Source organism: Erigeron canadensis, chromosome 9 (genome assembly GCF_010389155.1).
Source record: "Erigeron canadensis isolate Cc75 chromosome 9, C_canadensis_v1, whole genome shotgun sequence".
NCBI classification, from domain to species: domain Eukaryota; kingdom Viridiplantae; phylum Streptophyta; class Magnoliopsida; order Asterales; family Asteraceae; genus Erigeron; species Erigeron canadensis.
This window is the reverse complement of record NC_057769.1, coordinates 28,813,793-28,833,250: the sequence shown is the minus strand read 5'-3', so window position 1 is coordinate 28,833,250 and position 19,458 is coordinate 28,813,793. Positions and strand designations below refer to the sequence as shown.

The 19,458-nt window shown below is 32.0% G+C and overlaps 1 protein-coding gene across 1 annotated transcript; it reads left to right on the top strand.

The window, feature by feature from the left end:
- The first annotated feature begins 1,005 nt into the window (after positions 1 to 1,005).
- On the top strand, positions 1,006 to 9,866 carry LOC122581595 (probable acyl-activating enzyme 16, chloroplastic). Its single transcript, XM_043753838.1, has 18 exons — positions 1,006 to 1,274; positions 1,772 to 1,960; positions 2,051 to 2,165; positions 2,340 to 2,427; positions 2,954 to 3,165; positions 4,085 to 4,203; positions 4,440 to 4,589; positions 4,756 to 4,823; positions 5,126 to 5,231; positions 5,465 to 5,623; positions 6,075 to 6,128; positions 6,220 to 6,300; positions 6,723 to 6,860; positions 7,029 to 7,188; positions 7,297 to 7,376; positions 7,810 to 7,955; positions 8,346 to 8,403; positions 9,514 to 9,866. Exons 1-18 carry the CDS (start codon positions 1,092 to 1,094, stop codon positions 9,604 to 9,606), a joined length of 2,199 nt encoding a protein of 732 aa, XP_043609773.1. The 5' UTR covers positions 1,006 to 1,091; the 3' UTR covers positions 9,607 to 9,866.
- Positions 9,867 to 19,458: the final 9,592 nt, after the last annotated feature.

Here is a 19,458-nt window from a genome sequence, read left to right as displayed (position 1 = left end):
GTACAACTGTAACATACTAGAAAAACATGATCACACATATGAAATTATGAAAGCATCAGAAGGTTAATTTGTTAAACTAAAAGAAATAATAATAATAACAAAGGGTAGAAGATAAGATGATAACATCAGAATTATTTACTTGCAATTTGTGGTGAGCTACATGGAATTTGAGTCAGCAATCGAATGGACATCGTTTACCCTTCTTTTATAATTATATTATATGTCTTTAATAGAAATAAAAATTGTTTAATAGAGATATTTATTCTCGGTATTATTACACAATAACACAAGTATTACAGGGACCCATATGTATATTACAATGAATCTCTGGTTTTGGGCTATTATTAAAAATTAAAAGTTATTGGGCTAATTGAGAGTGACCAGACACCCCCTAGTCACCCTATTCCCCCGCCTCTTTTCAACTCATTGTTTTAAAGACATGTTTAACCGTTGGTTGACCGATTTAATTAGGACCAGCATTAGTTAAACCAGGAGACAGTTGTACCAACCGTTTTCTAGTTGGTAAAAACCAGTTTTGAAAGTTCATTTCTTTATTGTTACTAAAGGTAAACATCAACTTTTAATCTTGTCATTTTTTAATTGGTAGTATCGTTAAAATTAAATATTGAAATTATTATCTTGTTTAATACAATTATTTGTTTATTTGAATAATGTTTAGATTATCAATAAGGGTTCAAAATTATAATTTGTATAACTTTTATTATAAAAATTTGATATAAGTAGTAAAACGTTTAGAAAAAATACATATTGACACTCGGATTTTTTGTGGTATAAAATCGAGCAATTTTAACATTATGTAAATCTTATAATTGTATGATTGCGGTTTGTTATTCTGCGTATTTGCATACGGACAAAAGTAACTTCTAAATAATACTCGTAACAATTTAGTCAACCGGTTCAACTAAAATACCGATATGTAATAAAATCCTTTTGTACCGGTGAAAGATAAGGATTCCCCTCGAAAAGGCAAATGTTTTTTTTTCAACTCCATATCTTTCTTTCCTTTAATGATAGACAGTTAAAACAGTTATATTTAGGATAATACAGGACACCCCAACACACAAACAAACATGAAGATATTGTACTACTACTATGGAGCTTCCATCAATCCTTTATTACAACAGAAACAACAACAACAACTTCGTTCACCCAACAGTTTAGTCAACCTTAAAGTCAACCCCACCAGCAAAAAACTGTACATTAGTCGCAAGAAACGTATCCATGAGGGATTTTGGGTTTATTCTGAATTTAAGGTATCGACAAGAATTCTTACTAGTTGCTACTCGCGTTTTTTTGTTTTGTTTTGTGATTATTTGGATTGCCTAAATATCTAGCTAGTCTTTAAAAATTATAATAGTTGAGTTGATTGATGCGTATTAATTGGATGTTACTGTGGTGTCTCGAATGCTAACCACTTACTACTAATTAGCTGTTAAAAAAATAAATAAAATGGTGAGGGGCTGGTGCAATTCAAAAGTTGTCCTTTTTTAAAAAAAAGCTTCATTCTATTTAATAACTAAATTAATGTGGAAATCTTAATTATAGCGTAGTATATAAAAGTTTGAATATGCCATCCAAACCAAATGTTTAGTGTGAAATTCAGTGCAGACATCTTTGATGATGGTCAATTTTGATGCTCCAACTAAATGATGAAATTGATTTTGATGGATATGTTCAGATATGTAGTATAATGTTATAAGCTTGTGTACTGATACATAAATGACCTTTCACACATAATGCTTACTTGTAGACAGAATCAAAACAAGTTCGTAAGTATTCACCTCTGCTTGAGAGCCCGTTATTGTCAGAGAACAATGTATCGTCTTCAGAATTAGAGACGATTCCTGATATTTGGAGGTCCTCAGCTGAAAAGTATGGTGATCGGGTGGCTTTGGTGGATCCACATCATGACCCTCCTACAAATATGACTTACAAGCAGGTTCCTTACCATTTCTTCTATAAAAAAAAAAAAAAAAAAACAATCAAACAGTTCACATTGACCCTACACTTTTGAAATTGAAATTTTCAGGTGGTGCAGGACATTTTAAATTTCTCTGAAGGTTTAAGAGTTATTGGAATCAAGCCATGTGAAAAGATGGCACTTTTTGCTGACAATTCCTGCCGGTGGATCGTTGCTGATCAAGGTAGATTGCATTCGTCTTTTATGCAAACTTAATGTCCGGGTCTTGTTTGACATGATTTTCTTACTTACCTTGTGCTATCTGGTTGGTAACTTTCAAAGGACAAGCTATATGCTGTGCTAACATGTCTGACATGAGAAATTAAATGTAAAGTAACACTGATAAGTTTGTCTGTAGGCATTATGGCTACAGGAGCAATAAATGTTGTAAGGGGATCTAGGTCATCTGTGGAAGAGCTATTACACATCTACAATCATTCTGAGAGGTTAGTAAAGGCATGCCTTTTGGAGTTTCAGATTATCCTCGAGTTTGTTTTTGGTGATTGTATATTTGCCTCACCTTAAAAGAGTCCCATTTGACTTTTTTGGTGTCAAACGGATTACCATTCGACTTAAAATCGATTTGAGCTTGGATGAGTTTAAGGCATAAATTTATAGCAACTCTAAACTTTGTACAAAAACCTATACATAAAAGAAAAAACCACAGTTACCATGAAATAGCATTGTAAGGCATTTACTCTAAGAGAATGTCATGGCATCTAAAATGCAGTATAATTTTATCCAACAAAGAATACAGTTTTCGTGTGCCGTTGAATGTCTATGATGTGAAACATTGAATGAATTATACATTTATATCTGCAAGTGTTATGACTTTCTAGTTTCTATTATATAATGAAGCAGATGGATTACTAGACTCATTTATCATGTCAGTAAGCAAGCTACAATGCTTGTTTCTTTTTCAATTTAGAGAATAATATAAGACTGTATCATTTGGGAATCTTCTCTTGTCAGTGTTGCACTTGCTGTGGATAATCCAGAATTATATCACCGGATGGCAGAGGGCTTTAATTCCAGGGCGTCTGTTAGATTCATTATTTTACTTTGGGGGGAAAAATCATCCATGAATAGTCATATGATAGAAGGACTTCCTACTTATAGCTACAACGAGATCATCGATATTGGCCGTGAACATCGTGCGGTTTTTGCTGATTCACATGATGCCCGTAAGTCAACCTACAAAACTGCCAGCATTTAATTCTCGTTATCTAAAATGTGGCCTGTCATGCTTACATTATGGATCTCTAGAGTCGGTTGCTTATGCGACATGCGTGGCAGTTCCGCATTTACTGTATGCTTTCTCTCTGATGGTTCAAACAGATATTCGAAATATAGTCTGAATAGAAAACACATCTGGTAGGTTGAACAAGTGAAAAACCGCCCAAAGTGTACTTTTATGTATGCAACCTCCTGATTTATTCTATTTGATAATAATAAAAAACACAGAATATTATTGAGTAAACACAATCTTTTGATCATATTTGAAACACTAATTATATTTGATAAGGTTCAATATTCTGGACAAAAAGTGTTCCAGGTTAGCCTAAAGTCTACCCGTGCAAAAAATTTCTCGTTTTGACCTGAATCCGTGTTCACCCTTTACTCAACTTGCCCATTTTTCCACATGGGCAACCAACACGATAGGAACAGCTGACAGTAACAGGGTATTATTCGACAAAATTTACACAAATTTGATCAACTATACCTCTAACCTATCAACTGTAAGACTTTACCCGTTATAACTTATTAAGGTATAGAAAATGAAACAATGAATCGTAAGGGAAAGACATAGAACCAAGTCATACCTTACACTGTTCATAAGATACTGCTTGGAGATTTCCATTTTAGTAGTGGGAGGTTAAAATAACCTTGGAGCTTTATAATGTTGAGAATACAAGGCTAAACTAGTCCATTGGCTTCATAGTTCTGCTCCAATCTATCTTCTCTCAAACCTTTTTCTCGACAAAATAAGGAGTTTTATGTGTGATGTAGCCAGAGCGGGTCATGGATATGTATTTTCACTTCCATGTGCAATTGATGGTCTTAAAATCCAGTGTGAATTCAGGCTGACTCATGGATCTTTAGGTGAAAAGTATATTCACAAGCCCATCAAGTCTGATGATGTTGCTGCTCTTATATACACAAGCGGGACTACTGGCAACCCAAAAGGAGTAATGCTTACTCATAGTAATCTTTTGCACCAGGTACAAATGTGTCTCTGTTACACAATCCATTTGGATTGGTATCTTTGTAAAGTATCTATGAGTCTCAAAATCAAGTGTCAATAAAAGGAGTCATTTATAAATTATACATGTCAATGAGAGGGTTAATACACCTATATATAAATCTATATATGATGTTATTATCAGGTGTAACTTCTGTCAAAAGTAGTTTAGTTCTATATTTCTTCTTGAGATATACAACTTGCATACTTATCCAGGTTCGAAATTTGGGGGAAGTCGTCCCTGCTGGGCCTGGGGATAGATTTCTAAGCATGCTTCCACCTTGGCATGCATATGAACGTTCTTGTGAGTATTTCATTTTTTCTTCAGGAGCTGAGCAACTATATACAACGATCAAACACCTGAAGGTATTTTCTGACACCCGTTGGAACATTCGAAGTTTATTACTATGCTATTTTCTTTTGATCTCGATAATTTGAAGCATTTTTAAGTTAATCAGTATATATTCTTTCTTCTTTGCTGATAATAAACGCCCGCTGCTCACCTTCGTTCTGATGCATAGTTTTGTTTTAGGATGATTTGAGGCAGTATCAGCCACATTACATGATTTCTGTGCCCCTAGTATTTCAGACTCTATACAGGTATATCTTCTCTGTTTACTCTTCATAAGTTTAAAACTGTTTAATAAAAATAAGGTAATATATTCACTTAACCGACTTTGGTGAACGGACTTTGTTAAAGAAAGAATGCTTGTACATATAGCCATATAGGTCTATCATCTATGTATTATCGCATGTGTCGTGTCACGGGTATATTTCCAGTAACTATCTCATATGTTCTCTCTAAAATTTGAATACTTAGCTCTGTGCCTGCATGATTTTCTTTCACTGCTAAATATGTGTTACTTGTTCAAATGATTTGAATTGCATTTCTTGTTTTGTAGTGGGATCCGAAAACAGATATCCACCAGCTCTGCTATCCGTCGGCTGGTTGCACATTCATTCATAAGAATCAGTATGGCATACATGCTGTTTAAAAATATATACGAGGTTCAACCTTTAGCATCTTAAATATCGCCTTCTATTTTTCGTTATAAGATGTGATGGTGAAATTTAAGAGTCTCAAAGAAAATGATTGATGAGCATGCAAAAGTTGGATTCAATTTTCGAAGCTATCTAAAGCAAAATGGTTGTTATGAATATGCATGACATCACCTTAAAACTAAATGTCATTGCTTATTAGATAGTATGATGTTCTTATTCTACTTTATATTCCCTTGTAGGGTAAATATTTGTCAAGAACTCGGAAGCAACCTTCTTACCTTTATGCAATGTTGGACTGGCTATGTGCACGGCTTCTTGCAGCAATTTTGCTCCCGCTGCATGTATTGGCAAAGAAGATCGTATACAGTAAAATTCACGCGTCTATTGGGATTTCGAAGGTTTGATACACTATTCTTTTCATGGTCCTTTTATGCATTTAGTGGTCTATTTTCTAGTTTCATTAGAGTGCCTGAATGAAAAATTTTATTTATATTCCAACTTTCTCAAGTCTGATCCGAAACATCTTTAAACATCTCATTGAGTATATTCTTGATCTTATAATCTCCCGAGTTATTATTCAATGACATTGATACTAATATAATACTTGTGAACATATTTCAAATGCTAATGGAAATCTGTTTACAAAAAGTGTTTCGGGTCAACCCAACCCATCTCATTTCCACCCATACAAAAACTTCATGATTGGCCCTTTACCAACCTGCCACACCATTTTTGGTACATACGGTGATCATACTTTCTGTGTGGCAATGTGGGATGTCTAGGATTATGAAGGGTGACTAAAGGATCATCAAATAGTTTTCTAATTAGATAAACATGTTACGCTTATAGGCTGGAATAAGCGGAGGTGGTAGCTTGCCTTTGCATGTTGACACATTCTTCGAGGTTTGGAGTTGTTTTTTTTTGATATAATATAATACCAGGTTGAAGTATACATATTGAGTGTGCTAATGTAGTAATGTTGATGTCTTTATAGGCAATTGGCTTAAAAATACAAGTTGGATATGGATTAACAGAGTCATCTCCTGTTATAGCTGCTCGGAGACTTAATTACAATGTAACCTACCAATCCAGATGACCTCTTCTTCGTTTATATTTGCTAGAGGTGGCAATTTCAACCTACTTGTTGGTTAATGGGTCAATTTGGGTTATATTTATCTCTAATGGATCAAATGGGTTAAATTACAAGTATTAGGCTAAATGAAAAACGTGTATGAAAGTCTCCGAAACCGTATTTCAAAAAGCTTAAAACCTTCTAAATTGTTCTATCTGATGAAAATTTAACCGGCATATTAGTTATATTTAAAAGCTAATAAAGGAGAGACGAAATAATTATACATGATGAAACCATTTCAACCCATACAAAACAAATACCTATGACCTGTTAGTATGTTACCCTACTTGACCATTATGCCACCTCTGATATTTACTTATGTAGGCTTCGTTTATATGACAACATCATAGATGTGACATTTCAAGGTTCTTGGCTCAGTTGGACATCCAATTCGGCATACAGAAATCAAAGTTGTACATGATGAAACGGGTGAAGACCTCCCCCTTGGTTCTAAAGGAATTGTTAAAGCGAGGGGACCGATGATCATGCAGGGTTATTATAAGGTACGTTAGATAAGCTGGACTAAGACAGAAGAAAACCATTTTGAATTGTTAATAGACTGGTAGAGATGGTTTAGAACCAGCATCTTATTACCTATGATTCATATATAGTTCTCTTATAGCTTTGATGGGATTACTTTGGTAATTAGTTTGTCTGTCTGTTTAAAATAGAATCCCATGGCGACAAAGCAAGCATTAGATGAGGACGGTTGGTTAAACACTGGAGATATTGGTTGGATATTCCCTTCACATTCGGTAGGTCGAAGTCGTAATGCTGGTGGCACTATTGTTCTTGAAGGACGTGCCAAGGATACCATTGTCCTCTCGACAGGTAAACAGTTGCTGGAAGCTTTATTATGGCCCGGACCGTATTTTTCCATTTTCTATTATATATATATATATATCCTGTTTTGATCAAATATTTGTAATGGGGTACCAGGGGAAAATGTTGAACCAGAAGAGCTAGAAGCCGCCGCCATGAGAAGTAGTTTAATTCAACAAATAGTTGTCATTGGTCAGGTAAGATTTAAAGTTTCTATACATCCTTCCTTTTTCAGATCTTTTTATCTCCCAGATATAGAGGTGGCAAAGTGGATTAGTCACTTGGTTTGGGTAACGGGCCAAAACAAATTGGTTCATGCTGACTTTCAAAGTTCCATGTACTTTTTTTTGTTTACCAGCTGATGTAATAAAAATAATTACCAAATATTATATTATAACAAATATAATCTAACTTATCTGAATAAAATGATTCAAGGAGTTACATGCTTTCAAAGTACACTTTTCGGCCAAATTTTACGCAGTTTTATTCCTATATATGACGTTTTGTGATAGAACATAACCTAAACTGGTACATAAATGGGTCTAGATTCCTCTTCTGCCTTAAACATTGCATATGACTTTGTTGGCATCTACATAATGGTTACTTCTTTACATATGTACTGACAACAAGGATCAACGTCGCCTTGGAGCTATCATTGTTCCAAACAAGGAAGAAGTTCTGTTGGCATCAAAAGAGCCGTCTACTTCAGCCTCCACTTCTATTGAACTTAGCAAGAAGAAAGTAGCTGGTTTGTTATCTGAAGAGCTTCGGAAATGGTAATGAAAATTCATCTCACAGACCACGTTAACTGTTATAGTCTATGCAATTTGACCCTGACTTTGTGATATTTCAGAAGCTAAACTTCTTTCCCTTACGGTTGCTTTTATAACTTCTGTAATCTTTAAATCTATTACATAGTTCACAAGGACTCGTGGAATCACTCCTGGAATCAGTATATACTTTTACTCATTTATAGTGTGTTGAGTTTTGACTTATGCTCTATATTTTTATTTTGGGGGCCTAGAATCACATATTTATTCCTTTTTTACATCATATAAATAGAATGTGAAATATGTGATATGATCAACGAAATATTGTTTTAAATAATAATGAATGTTTATGTTGGCTTTTTGCAATTGTATAACTAGATTAAATTCTTCCTACAGGACTTCAGATTGCTCATTTCAGATTGGACCTATTCTTGTCATTGAAGAGCCTTTTACGGTAATATTCATAGATCATATTTAATTCTTTTTTTTTTATAATGATTTTAAGTATTGGCTCATCCTAGGCTAGTAATCCCTCGGTATTAGTGGGTTCCATCCCTCTTTTCTGTTTTTGAGGCAACCACACATCAAGGTTTTTTGGTAGAGATGGAAATTTCAACCCATATATCTAATGGTTTATATCAAACGGGTTACGAAGGTAGATGTTACAATAGCTAAAAAGAAAACAGGTCAAACGAGCCAAGAGTTGTAGGACTTCTTATTTTCAATGTCATATTGGCTGCTATATATTCATGTTCTTTTTTCCTTCACCCTTAGAATCAAATTTGACACAACAGTTTTTTAAAGAACATAACCCAAACCTTGTGGAGAAAGTGTTTAATATCGATCCAACCAGGCCCCACAAAAGTTACCGGTTTGATTCGAACTTCCATTGACTCATTAACCGATCCACCCATTTTGCCACCTCTACTCTTTAGCTTTGTGATCATTGGTGGGAATAAGTCTTTGCACCCAAATCTCTTGCATTTTTGCACATATAATGTTTAGTTGACTTTAATCTATGATCTTGTGACCAAAAATGGCTTCAGGCATATCCAAGCAACCGTCAAATAATTGGCTTTAACGACACATCTGAATCCCATTTCTCCTTTACTAGACAATTTGGCACAACAAAGCTCTCATGCTTGGAAAAATAAGAACAAAGGGATTAATGCATTATGTTTCTTTTTCCATTTTCCCATAGAGACCGGTTATCTTAAACAGCCGTGTACACTGGGAATGCTTTCTGTCCAAGTTTAAATATTCATCTAAAAGTTAGCGTCTTACAAACTTCAGTTTTCTGAAATAGAAGGATTGAAGAGACTTATATGCATTAAGAAATACACTTGGAGCTCACTTTCTATCTGATAAACACATTTGCTTTTTGATATCACCCGTTTAACCATTAGATATATAACATAATGTAAATCAGTTCCTTACAAATGGGTCGAAATTATCACATCTTATTTTGCAAAACAACCTTATCCATAATTTACTTTGACCGATTGATCTGAAGCTCTAAGAATTCGACAATATTTTCTTGGCTATTAACTCTTTGGAATTTCAGATCGACAGTGGTCTGATGACCCCAACCATGAAGATTAGAAGAAACCAAGTTGTGGAACTATATAGAGACCAGATAGATGATTTATACAAATAAAGCAATCATTTATGTTTAGTATGGTTATAAATAAATTGCATTTGAGCATTGCTATTGTAACCTACAAATTAATCTACAGTATCAACTTATGTCACTCATCCGATACATTAGAACCGCCCACTTACCTATACTCGGTTAGATGAAGTACACATACATGTAGGAGGATTTGTAGGCTTGATTTTTAGAACAAAATGAAATTTTTGAATGCATATATATACTTTTGTTGGCTAGTTATATGTAATCTGTGCTTTCGTAAGTAATGGTATCTTGTTCATCACATCATTTGTTATGGCATTTCATCTACCAATATATATATAACAAGGTCCTAAATTCATCTCTAAACAAATAGAACCCTTGGATGAATTTCAACTTTAATCTATAACCATTAATCAAATTTAATTGTTTTATTTTTTTAAATGACGATATTAATACTTTCACTTTATATAATTATAAAAAAAAACCCTTTAAATCCTAAACCGTAAATAAACATACCATACGTAAAAGCTAAAAATTCATTCCTAAATCACGTGTACCATAAATATACACATATACTTGGTTACATGTAATTGGCAGAAAAAAAAAAAGAATAATAAAAAACATCAAAAGCTACTTAATTGCAGATGACCGACGTTACCTCCTTTGTATGGTGAATTATATTTGTTACTTGGCTTTTCCATTAATATAATTTAAAACTAAACGGATACCCGCACAATACGATAATAATGGTAGTAGCGACGAAGGTATTGGATGCAGTGGCGTCGACGATGTGAGGCGGTGACGATGGTGGTGGCGTGGTGGTGAATGTAACTTAATTAATATAAGAGAGTTTAATATGGTACTTTAAGAGTTGAAGGATCTATATTGTAATATTTCATTAAGAGTATTGTAGGTAAATAAGTGAAGATGTTTATATTAGTGAATAAAGAAGAGGAATAATATGGTCATTTCAAAATCTTAATTACTTAAAGGAGGAGAGGTAGTTTGCTTTATAAAGTAGTATAGATTTTAGTTTTTAAAATTTTTATGTTGACAAAAACATTTAAAGAAGTGATATCTTTAATTTATATATATTTTAAATAATATATAAATTACGCGGGAAACATATATAATTAATGAAATGTTAAATATTTATAATATCATAAGTTGACAAATATTTAACCAGCTAAGAATTAAACCATTAAAAAAACATAAAGTTAAATTAGTGTTCGTTTAAATTCCGGACTAAACAGTTAAAAAAATAGATACATCATCTATTAGTGGTCTCACTAAGTAAGGTTTTCGTTTCTTTGGATGTCTTTCATTCATCGGGATATGTCTGCATTGTCATTATACTTGTGCTTTAACGTTTTGCTCGAATAGTTTAGTTATACACTAAAATTACTTAGGAATCTAATTATCAATCTATATATCGCATGTTGTGTTAAACTAAGTTACAATTATCAATCTATATATGTCCTATCCAAATAACCATATAGATGACGTTAATTACACAAGCAACACGAATGAACGGTGTTAAATGAATCATAATATAGCAATAGCAGTAAAATAACACCTTATAATGACTATGCATTTATATAAATGTGTGTCTTTTTTATTAAAAACACTTATTTAGGACAATTGAGATAATATTAAATGACTTTGTCCATTGTAAAGTAAACCTCATCGTATATGTCATGATTCTTTATTAGATGGATACATGTTAGCAATATATAGTTAGTAATTTGATAGTTGAAATAATATTAGTATGAATCTAATATGATTTTTAAGAATTATATCATTCCACCCCTTCAAATTTTAAAATATAGTAGTTGGATATTTTTTTAATTTGATCATTTTGTTTATATTATTAAAATATTTCATTTAAAATATAAAAATGGATGGAGTTTAAATATATTTACGTTGATATAAATTTTAATCAAATATTATATTAGATAACACACATTTTACCATCAAAGTTGAAAAAGAAAACAATTAAAGCAAATTAAAACATTCTAAATTGAAGATTTTTTTAATTGTAAACCATCGTTATATAAAGATATAAGAAACATATCTTCCAAACCATATACAATAAAATTATTTTCAAGTAACAATTGTATTTCAACATGTTTTTTAACATGTACTTTTTATAAATATTAATTATGTTATTGTAAAACTATAACATGTTATTCTGACGTATTACGCGAGAAAATAATCTAGTATGTTTATAAAAGAAAACGACAATACAATGATTTTTTTTTTAAATTGGTAAACGAAATTTCATGCATCTCCACTTGTATGTAAGAAGAGAACAAGAGTGATCATGTATTATTCTTATGGATAAATTTACAAGTGATGGTCTACTTTGTGCTCCAAAATGGTTTTAGTCATTGAAAGGTATCATTAAAACAAAATAACGTCTAGAAGAATAGACGTGCCATACAATTGGTTAATAAATAGTAAAGTAACAAAAGGTCTTACACAGAATTACAAACATAGATTTTGTGGGACCGCTGTAATCGAGCATATTGTTGAAGCACATCCTTTCTAATTTTCAACAAAGTTACTAACGAAAAACAATATCAAATGGCGGTTAAAAAAAGGGCTGTGGCAGCATCCTTGAGCAAAAGTTTTACATGAGGGTGGAATGCATAATTCAAATATAGCAGCAGGAGTACATGGAAAATCAGGTTATGTAAACGGAATTGGGATAACAAAGCTAATAAACAAACCGACACAAACAAAGAACATAACATAAATGTCAAGCAACTTCGTAATTTGTAATTTGCTAAATGAAATTGGGAGCAACAAAAACTCAAAGTTCCATGTAAAGTTTAACAAAGCATTAAAAGTGCCATCAATTAGTTAACCTCGTCAAGCACTGGTTCCTCTGAATCTCTGCGTTCAACTGAGTCACCATCAGATGCACCGGTATCAGATGAGTCACCATCATCAGATGAGTCATTATCACTACCATCAAGCGCGTCTGATAAATATTCAGAGTATGAACATAAAGTAACATCTACACCCTTCAGGTCTGAAGGGCGTAAGATGCCTTTAACTTCCAAATAAGCGAGAACCTTGCCAATGAGTAAAAATACATCAGAACACAACAAAAGAAATAATAACTGTAAGATCCCTACATGGATTTTATAGTGTTGTGGCAATATAGGCGGGTATGGTAAGATGCTAAAATTAGTTGCAGTTAAACTAAGTCAATTTTACAGATTAGCTTACATTGACACACATGCCCTTATGATCCTGAATAATCTATCTTTAAACAAAAGAGGCACACAAGAACAAACAAAAAAATCAGATAAATCCATCCTCTATACATAGAGGCCTGGATAGATGTGGACAGATGCAGACACTGAAACAGATTCTCTATCGGGGTCAAGACATATATACAATGCTTAATTGGACACAACAACATGAACTGATTGTATAGATTCATTCGAAAAGCAAGTAATACTATCAAGAAGAAAACTATATCAGAGCAACAGAAAGGGTCTCCACTAAGCTTGCAGAAACAATCACTAACTAAACATTCTTTGCCAACTCACATAAGGGTAGCTTTGTCCTGAATCTATACAAGAGTTATCGTGAGCCGATTATCTTGACAAATTCGCAATAATTTGTTTTCAATATTGAAACTAATCTGTTTAGTAAAGAATTTAACTATTGGAATAAGCGTAAACTAATTATCTTATTCTAATATTCCTTAAAAGTAGCACTATTATTCACAAACCTTTTTTTTCCTTCAAAGAGCAATATACAATTTGACTTTAATCAACTATACACAAAACAAATTAAGTGATATAACAACTACTAATCAATCATCTTGACAAATACACATAATGCAGATATACCTCGGAACTGGAATGCCCAAGTTTAAGCTCTTTAACATGGCGAAGATTTAGTAAAAACCTCTTGAGCATCTTTTTTTCTTGAGATGCCTCCCGCAATTCATAATCTAATTCAGCTTTGACTAAAGAAGACACATCTCGGAGCAAAATCTCCCTTAACCACAACTCACCCTTGATTGTTAGTGATGAAAAACAAGGTTCGTATCCATTGATCACCAAGTTGTTAACACTCTTAGAGGTAATATCAAGCCGTGAATAACCATAGCAACACTCCAACTTCAAAGTGTCCAAACAAGGACTCCCAGATAGTATAAAAATCGGGCAACTCTTGAATAACATAAAACCAAGACGGGGAACTCAAGGCCAAAGATGTTGCCATCTTTTTGAAAGAGTACCTGTTCTTATTGCCTGTTTTGTTTCCGACAAAGGATGTCAACTTATTCGATCTTCTCCTCCTCCTTTTTGTTGGGTTTTGGTGATCCGTTTTGAAGGTTGATTTCCTTCACCTTCTTTTTCTTTTACTTGTAGATTCTCCATGGCAGTAGCAGATCTTTTATTGGTTGCTTAAATGGAAAAAAAAAAAAAAAAAACTGAAATCAGACAAGTTTGGTCGGTTCATTTTCAGTTTCCAGCCTTTATACACTACTCGTAATAGTTGCAGTTATTTTACGATAAAGTTAGTTTTTTATATAGTAACAAAAATTAGATTAAATCCGTGAGATGACGGTTTATTACACGAGTATAACGGTTGTAGTATGAGTTTAGATATAGCTTACATATCAAAGAAAAACTCTATATAAATCAAAAACCTATAAATGCTTTTAAAGTTACAACTTTCTTTTTGAAGTTCGCTTTATTGTTTCACTTATCATTACTTACGTCTTTTAGGCAGGATGATATTCGAATTTAAGAACCACGAATAGAATTTATCTTTATTCGTCAAATATCGCGACGATTAGTAAATGATAAAAAATAAACCAAAACAACAGAAACAAAACATTAAAATAATATTTAATCCAATAAACATTACAGATATAGTATACTTCTTTAAAAGTCATATTAATTATAAAGATGATAAGTTTTCTGTCTTTGATCAATATCAAAACCTTTAAACATTTCTTTTGTTCTTAACTCTTAAAAAGACAGACATAAAATTGATGGCATCTCTTTAAGAATTCATTAATTTATTCCGAATTAAATATTAACATGAATTCTTATACAATCAATAGTAAAAAAAATATGATAATACATAAAAAAAAATCTAATTTATAGAAAATGCCAATTAAATTGTAAACTTTAACATTTTACTATATATCTTTTAAACATTCGGTCGATATACATAATTATCTAATTTAATTAGAGCTTAAACTTTTTACTATTTAGGTTTTTATGTAACTTTGTTTAATGATTATAATATACATAAAATACAATATAAATACTTCATAACTTAAATTTTTGTTAACAAGTTAAATCATTATTTTTTCATAATTTATCGAGAATAATGTTTTATTTCTAAAATGATATACTATTTCCCCTTTGCGAGGCTATAACGAACTAAATAACAGTCAAAAAAAATATCTAACACTGCTTATTATGCGGGTGTTATGCTGGTATATTTAGGGGTGTTTGCTATTGCGATTACAAAACAAATTTTGCGTTTTCAAAACCGCGTTTTGAGTAAACATGCTTCTCCAAAACTGCGTTTTCATAGCAGATAATCACTTTTTTATACAAACATTTTTTTAAATTATTTTGCGTTTTACAAATGTAATAATCAAGTAATTATTTTATAATTCAATCCCAAACAACCTCTTATATTTATGGTTTAGGCAATACATCTATATTTATTTAGATTATATTAACTATTTTAACAAAATATAGAAGATTTTATGACAAAGAAAGTGATCTTTTATGTCAATGAAAAACAGATAAGAAGATTATATATTAAAAACAAAAAATATCTTTACAAAATTAAATACACGAATGTCACATTCTAAAAATGTTGAATAGACGTGATACAATTGGTTACTATATAGTAAATTAACAAGACTTCCGACAGAATTACAAACATAGAATTTAGGGGCTGCTCGAGCACATTGTTGAAGTACATCCTCTCTGACTTTACAAAAAATTTCAGTTTAACCAAGTGGGCGGGTTTGGTGAGATGCTAAAAGTAAGTTCAGTTTAACCAAGTCAATTTTTAGAATGTATTACATTGACACACATGCTTTTATTATCCTAAAATTTAGCTATTTACACATCTACCAATGATTACAGTATAATCGATCTTTAAAGTTTAAACAAAAGAGGCACACAAGAACAAACAGATAAATCCATCCTCTATACATAGCTGTCTCGACAGATGCTGACACTGATACAGATTCTCTAACATTATGCAATGCTTAATTGGACACAACAACATGAACAGATTATATAGATTCTCCATTGCAGTAGCAGAGCTTTTTATGGTTGCTTAACTGAAAAAAACTGATATCACAGTAATGAAAGGTCTTGTTTTAACTTAATAAGCTAGGAACGGTCCGAGAGCTGGTAATAAGAGCCCATATGCATTTGATTAGGTGATTGAGATTCAGGGTGCTTTTTTTCATGGACTTTGGGTTATCTTTATAGGGTGGTGGCAGTGTAATCGGGTCTAGTTGGGGGAATGGAAATACCATTTCAAAACCACCGGTTACTTTGGGCCAACCGAAGGGAAAAAAGGACATGAGTGGAGTAGTGACTTTTTGATCGTATATTTTATGTTTACTTTCATTTATATAATAACAATCATCTATTTTGACATTCTTTTAAATTTATTTTAACAATAACTTTTAACTAGTGTTTGTTTCATTTTATTTTACAGTATTAGACTGTCTGCGTGATGCGACGTCAATAATAGTAACGTCAATGTGAAGGTAGCACAACAACAATTAGTGGTGGTGACGATACGAGTAGTATTGGTTATTAATCTAAGAGGTTAGAATTATTTTAAAAATTGAGAAATGGATATCATAAGTTAGTTTTATTAGGGTTATATTGGGTATTAATAAAACTAGTGGGTGTGGAATTTAATGGGGAATTGGTGTCAATATGTTCCGTTGCATGCATTGAAACTCTGGTGTGGAGATTATAAATCATCTTTTTCATACAGCAAAATTGCGGCTGAACTTAAATCTCTTTTGAGCATTTGGACTCGGCTGGATCTTCCTTACGCATATCCTGAAGAATTACGAAACTGGTGACTCCCTATTTCTAAATGGGAACACTCGTGAGAGACTCGAGGCGATTTTTTTCACATCTTGGTGGCACATTCAAAAGGCTAGAAACAACATCCTTCGTAACAACATTCATGTGAGCGGGTTGGAAATTTTTAATGCTATTGTATCTACTTCTTTCTTATGGATTCATAGTTGGGACAGGAAGGATACCTCATCATGGGATACTTGGATTGCTTTCTGGCGTTTCATTTGTGGCTAACGTCATATAGCATGTTTTTGTTTTTTTCTTAGATATCTTTTGCTCTATGTTGTTATTTCTTTCCTCGAGACTTGTTTGGGACTGCACCAAAAACATCACAAAATGAAAACTAGTGGTTCGGCCTTCGTTGATGATTTTTTCTCGGGTCTTGACACGTGTTTTTTTAATCTTTTTGCAGTCTTAGTAGTTAAAGTCACGAGAATGATCTAGATGTATAATTTTTGTATTTTAGATTGTATTGTTTTGTACTTTCGTTCTCTAGTACCTTGCTAGTTGACTATTTAAATTTATAATAAATCTTGTCGTCCTAAAAAAGAAACTATTAGTTATATTAGTAAGAATATTTTAAAGATAGAAAGTTAAAAAAGAATTAAGTGAGTTTGCTTTATTAAGAAGTAATGATTATTTTCACTTGGTAATAAATTTACTTAATTAGGCATGATCAATGATGATACTTAAATGCTATTAGTCTAAGTTCACTATCTATGGTTTTTAACTTTTTATACGTCACACTAAATTTTTTATTATTTTTTTTAGGATTAAATCTATAATCTTTTATAAGCAAAATGGTCTCCCTTAGTTTAAAAAATTCAAACTTTTTTATACCCAAATACCTTTATCTTTTATTTTCTAATTTAAATATTTTCACTTAATATATTTATAATACTTTTAGTGAAATTATTTACAACATACACCCTCAATCCTTAAAATGACTACAAACCTCCTTTTTACATCAATGACTCTTACATTAATAACCATATTCCTACTGCCACCACCGCCACCGTCACCGTTGCGGCGTTGCCCCCACCATCACCCTCTCCATCATCGCTGTTGCGTTGTGCGTGTACCCATCTAGTAATTATATAAAAAAATCCTAATGGTGAAATTGAAATGAAAGTTCTCATTTTAATTTCATATGGATCGGGGTGTAGGAGGGAAGAGAGAGAAAGATGCATGGTTCAGGTTCCGACTTTAATAATAGTACATATTGTGTGTATATATATATAGACATCAATAGTCATTGCACACGTATATTGTCGTGGAACACACTTTTTACATGACAAAGTTCTAGATACAAAAAATACATAATAGTACGATCAATGTACTACACATATATTTATATCAAGTTTTGAAACCCAATTCTTTTTAAAACAAAATGTAACTAAACATGTAACGACAGTAGAAATAATGTATAAAAACAATAAAAGTAATAAGATGTAAAAAAAAATAGAACATAACAATAACTATATGATGATGACATTTGGAATATTCAAGGGATAAGATTGAGAAAGAGACTTAGTAGAACACACGTGTCAAAGTTTTAAAGTTATAGGTGATTTTTAGACGTATCTTTATGGCTATTATCATTTCCTTCACTTATTTATCTAAATTAAAAAAAAAACGTTATTAAAAACTTATTGGCATTCAAGAATAAGACTTAACAATCAACAAATACTTCGTAACTTCTTGCTCAATGATCTGGGGGTGTTTGGCGTTGGGTTTTCAAAATAGATTTTTATGTTTTCAAATTGCATTTTTATAGCAATAATCACTTTTTTATCAAATACCTTTTTAGATTATTTGTATTTTACAAACATAATAATCAAATAATCACTTTAAAACGTAATCTCATACACCTTTGGACAGTAGCGGCTTAAAGTTTTTGGAGGCCTCAAACGAGATTAATTTTGGGGGTCTAGTTCATTACCATATAAACTAAAGTAAAAAAAAAATAACTCATCTTTTATTATTGAACTACAAGTAATAAAAAAAATATGCAGATGTTGATGCAAAAATCAAAAAGGCGTTACTGCAATGCGAATTATATAATGATACTTAGTCCAAAATTCAAACACTAAGTCTAATATACAAGATTTGAAGGCCTTAGAAATTTGAGGGCCTAAAACGATCGCCTAGTCCCATAGTACTGTTGAGCCACCTCTGCCTTTGGAAATGTTGGAACAATGAAACATAGAGTTTACAGAATTAAATATTGTCTAAAGAAGTTTTGGTAAAGAACTAAAGATATTATGGAGTATTTTATTTTTAAAAGAGTTTAAAGCAAAATTTGTTCATAATAAAAATTAGTTAAAACATTGTTTGATACTTTTGATGAAAACAAAAGGTGTTTATCAACTAATACGGCAGGAGATGTTTTCATATTCTCTGTCTCATAATGAGTGTATTTTTTGATATTGACAAACTATTTTTAAAAATTTATTTTCTAACCAATAATTATATAGTAGAAGTTCTTTTCTGTTGATATAATTACATGGTTGATATGGAACGAAATGAGTACTTTACTAAATTGGAAAGTATGAAAAAAGAGTTTATTTTCTAAATTATTACACCATTTCATACGATATCTCATGCCCAATACGTGAAAAATAATCAAGCTGAACTACAAAACAACGAAATGGTATGAAACATAAAAGATACATGTCTAACCACATTTATCTATGACTGCTATACAATGATTATACTTATTTGTTCAACATTATATATTTTCAATATTGAAAACGCTCATGCCAAT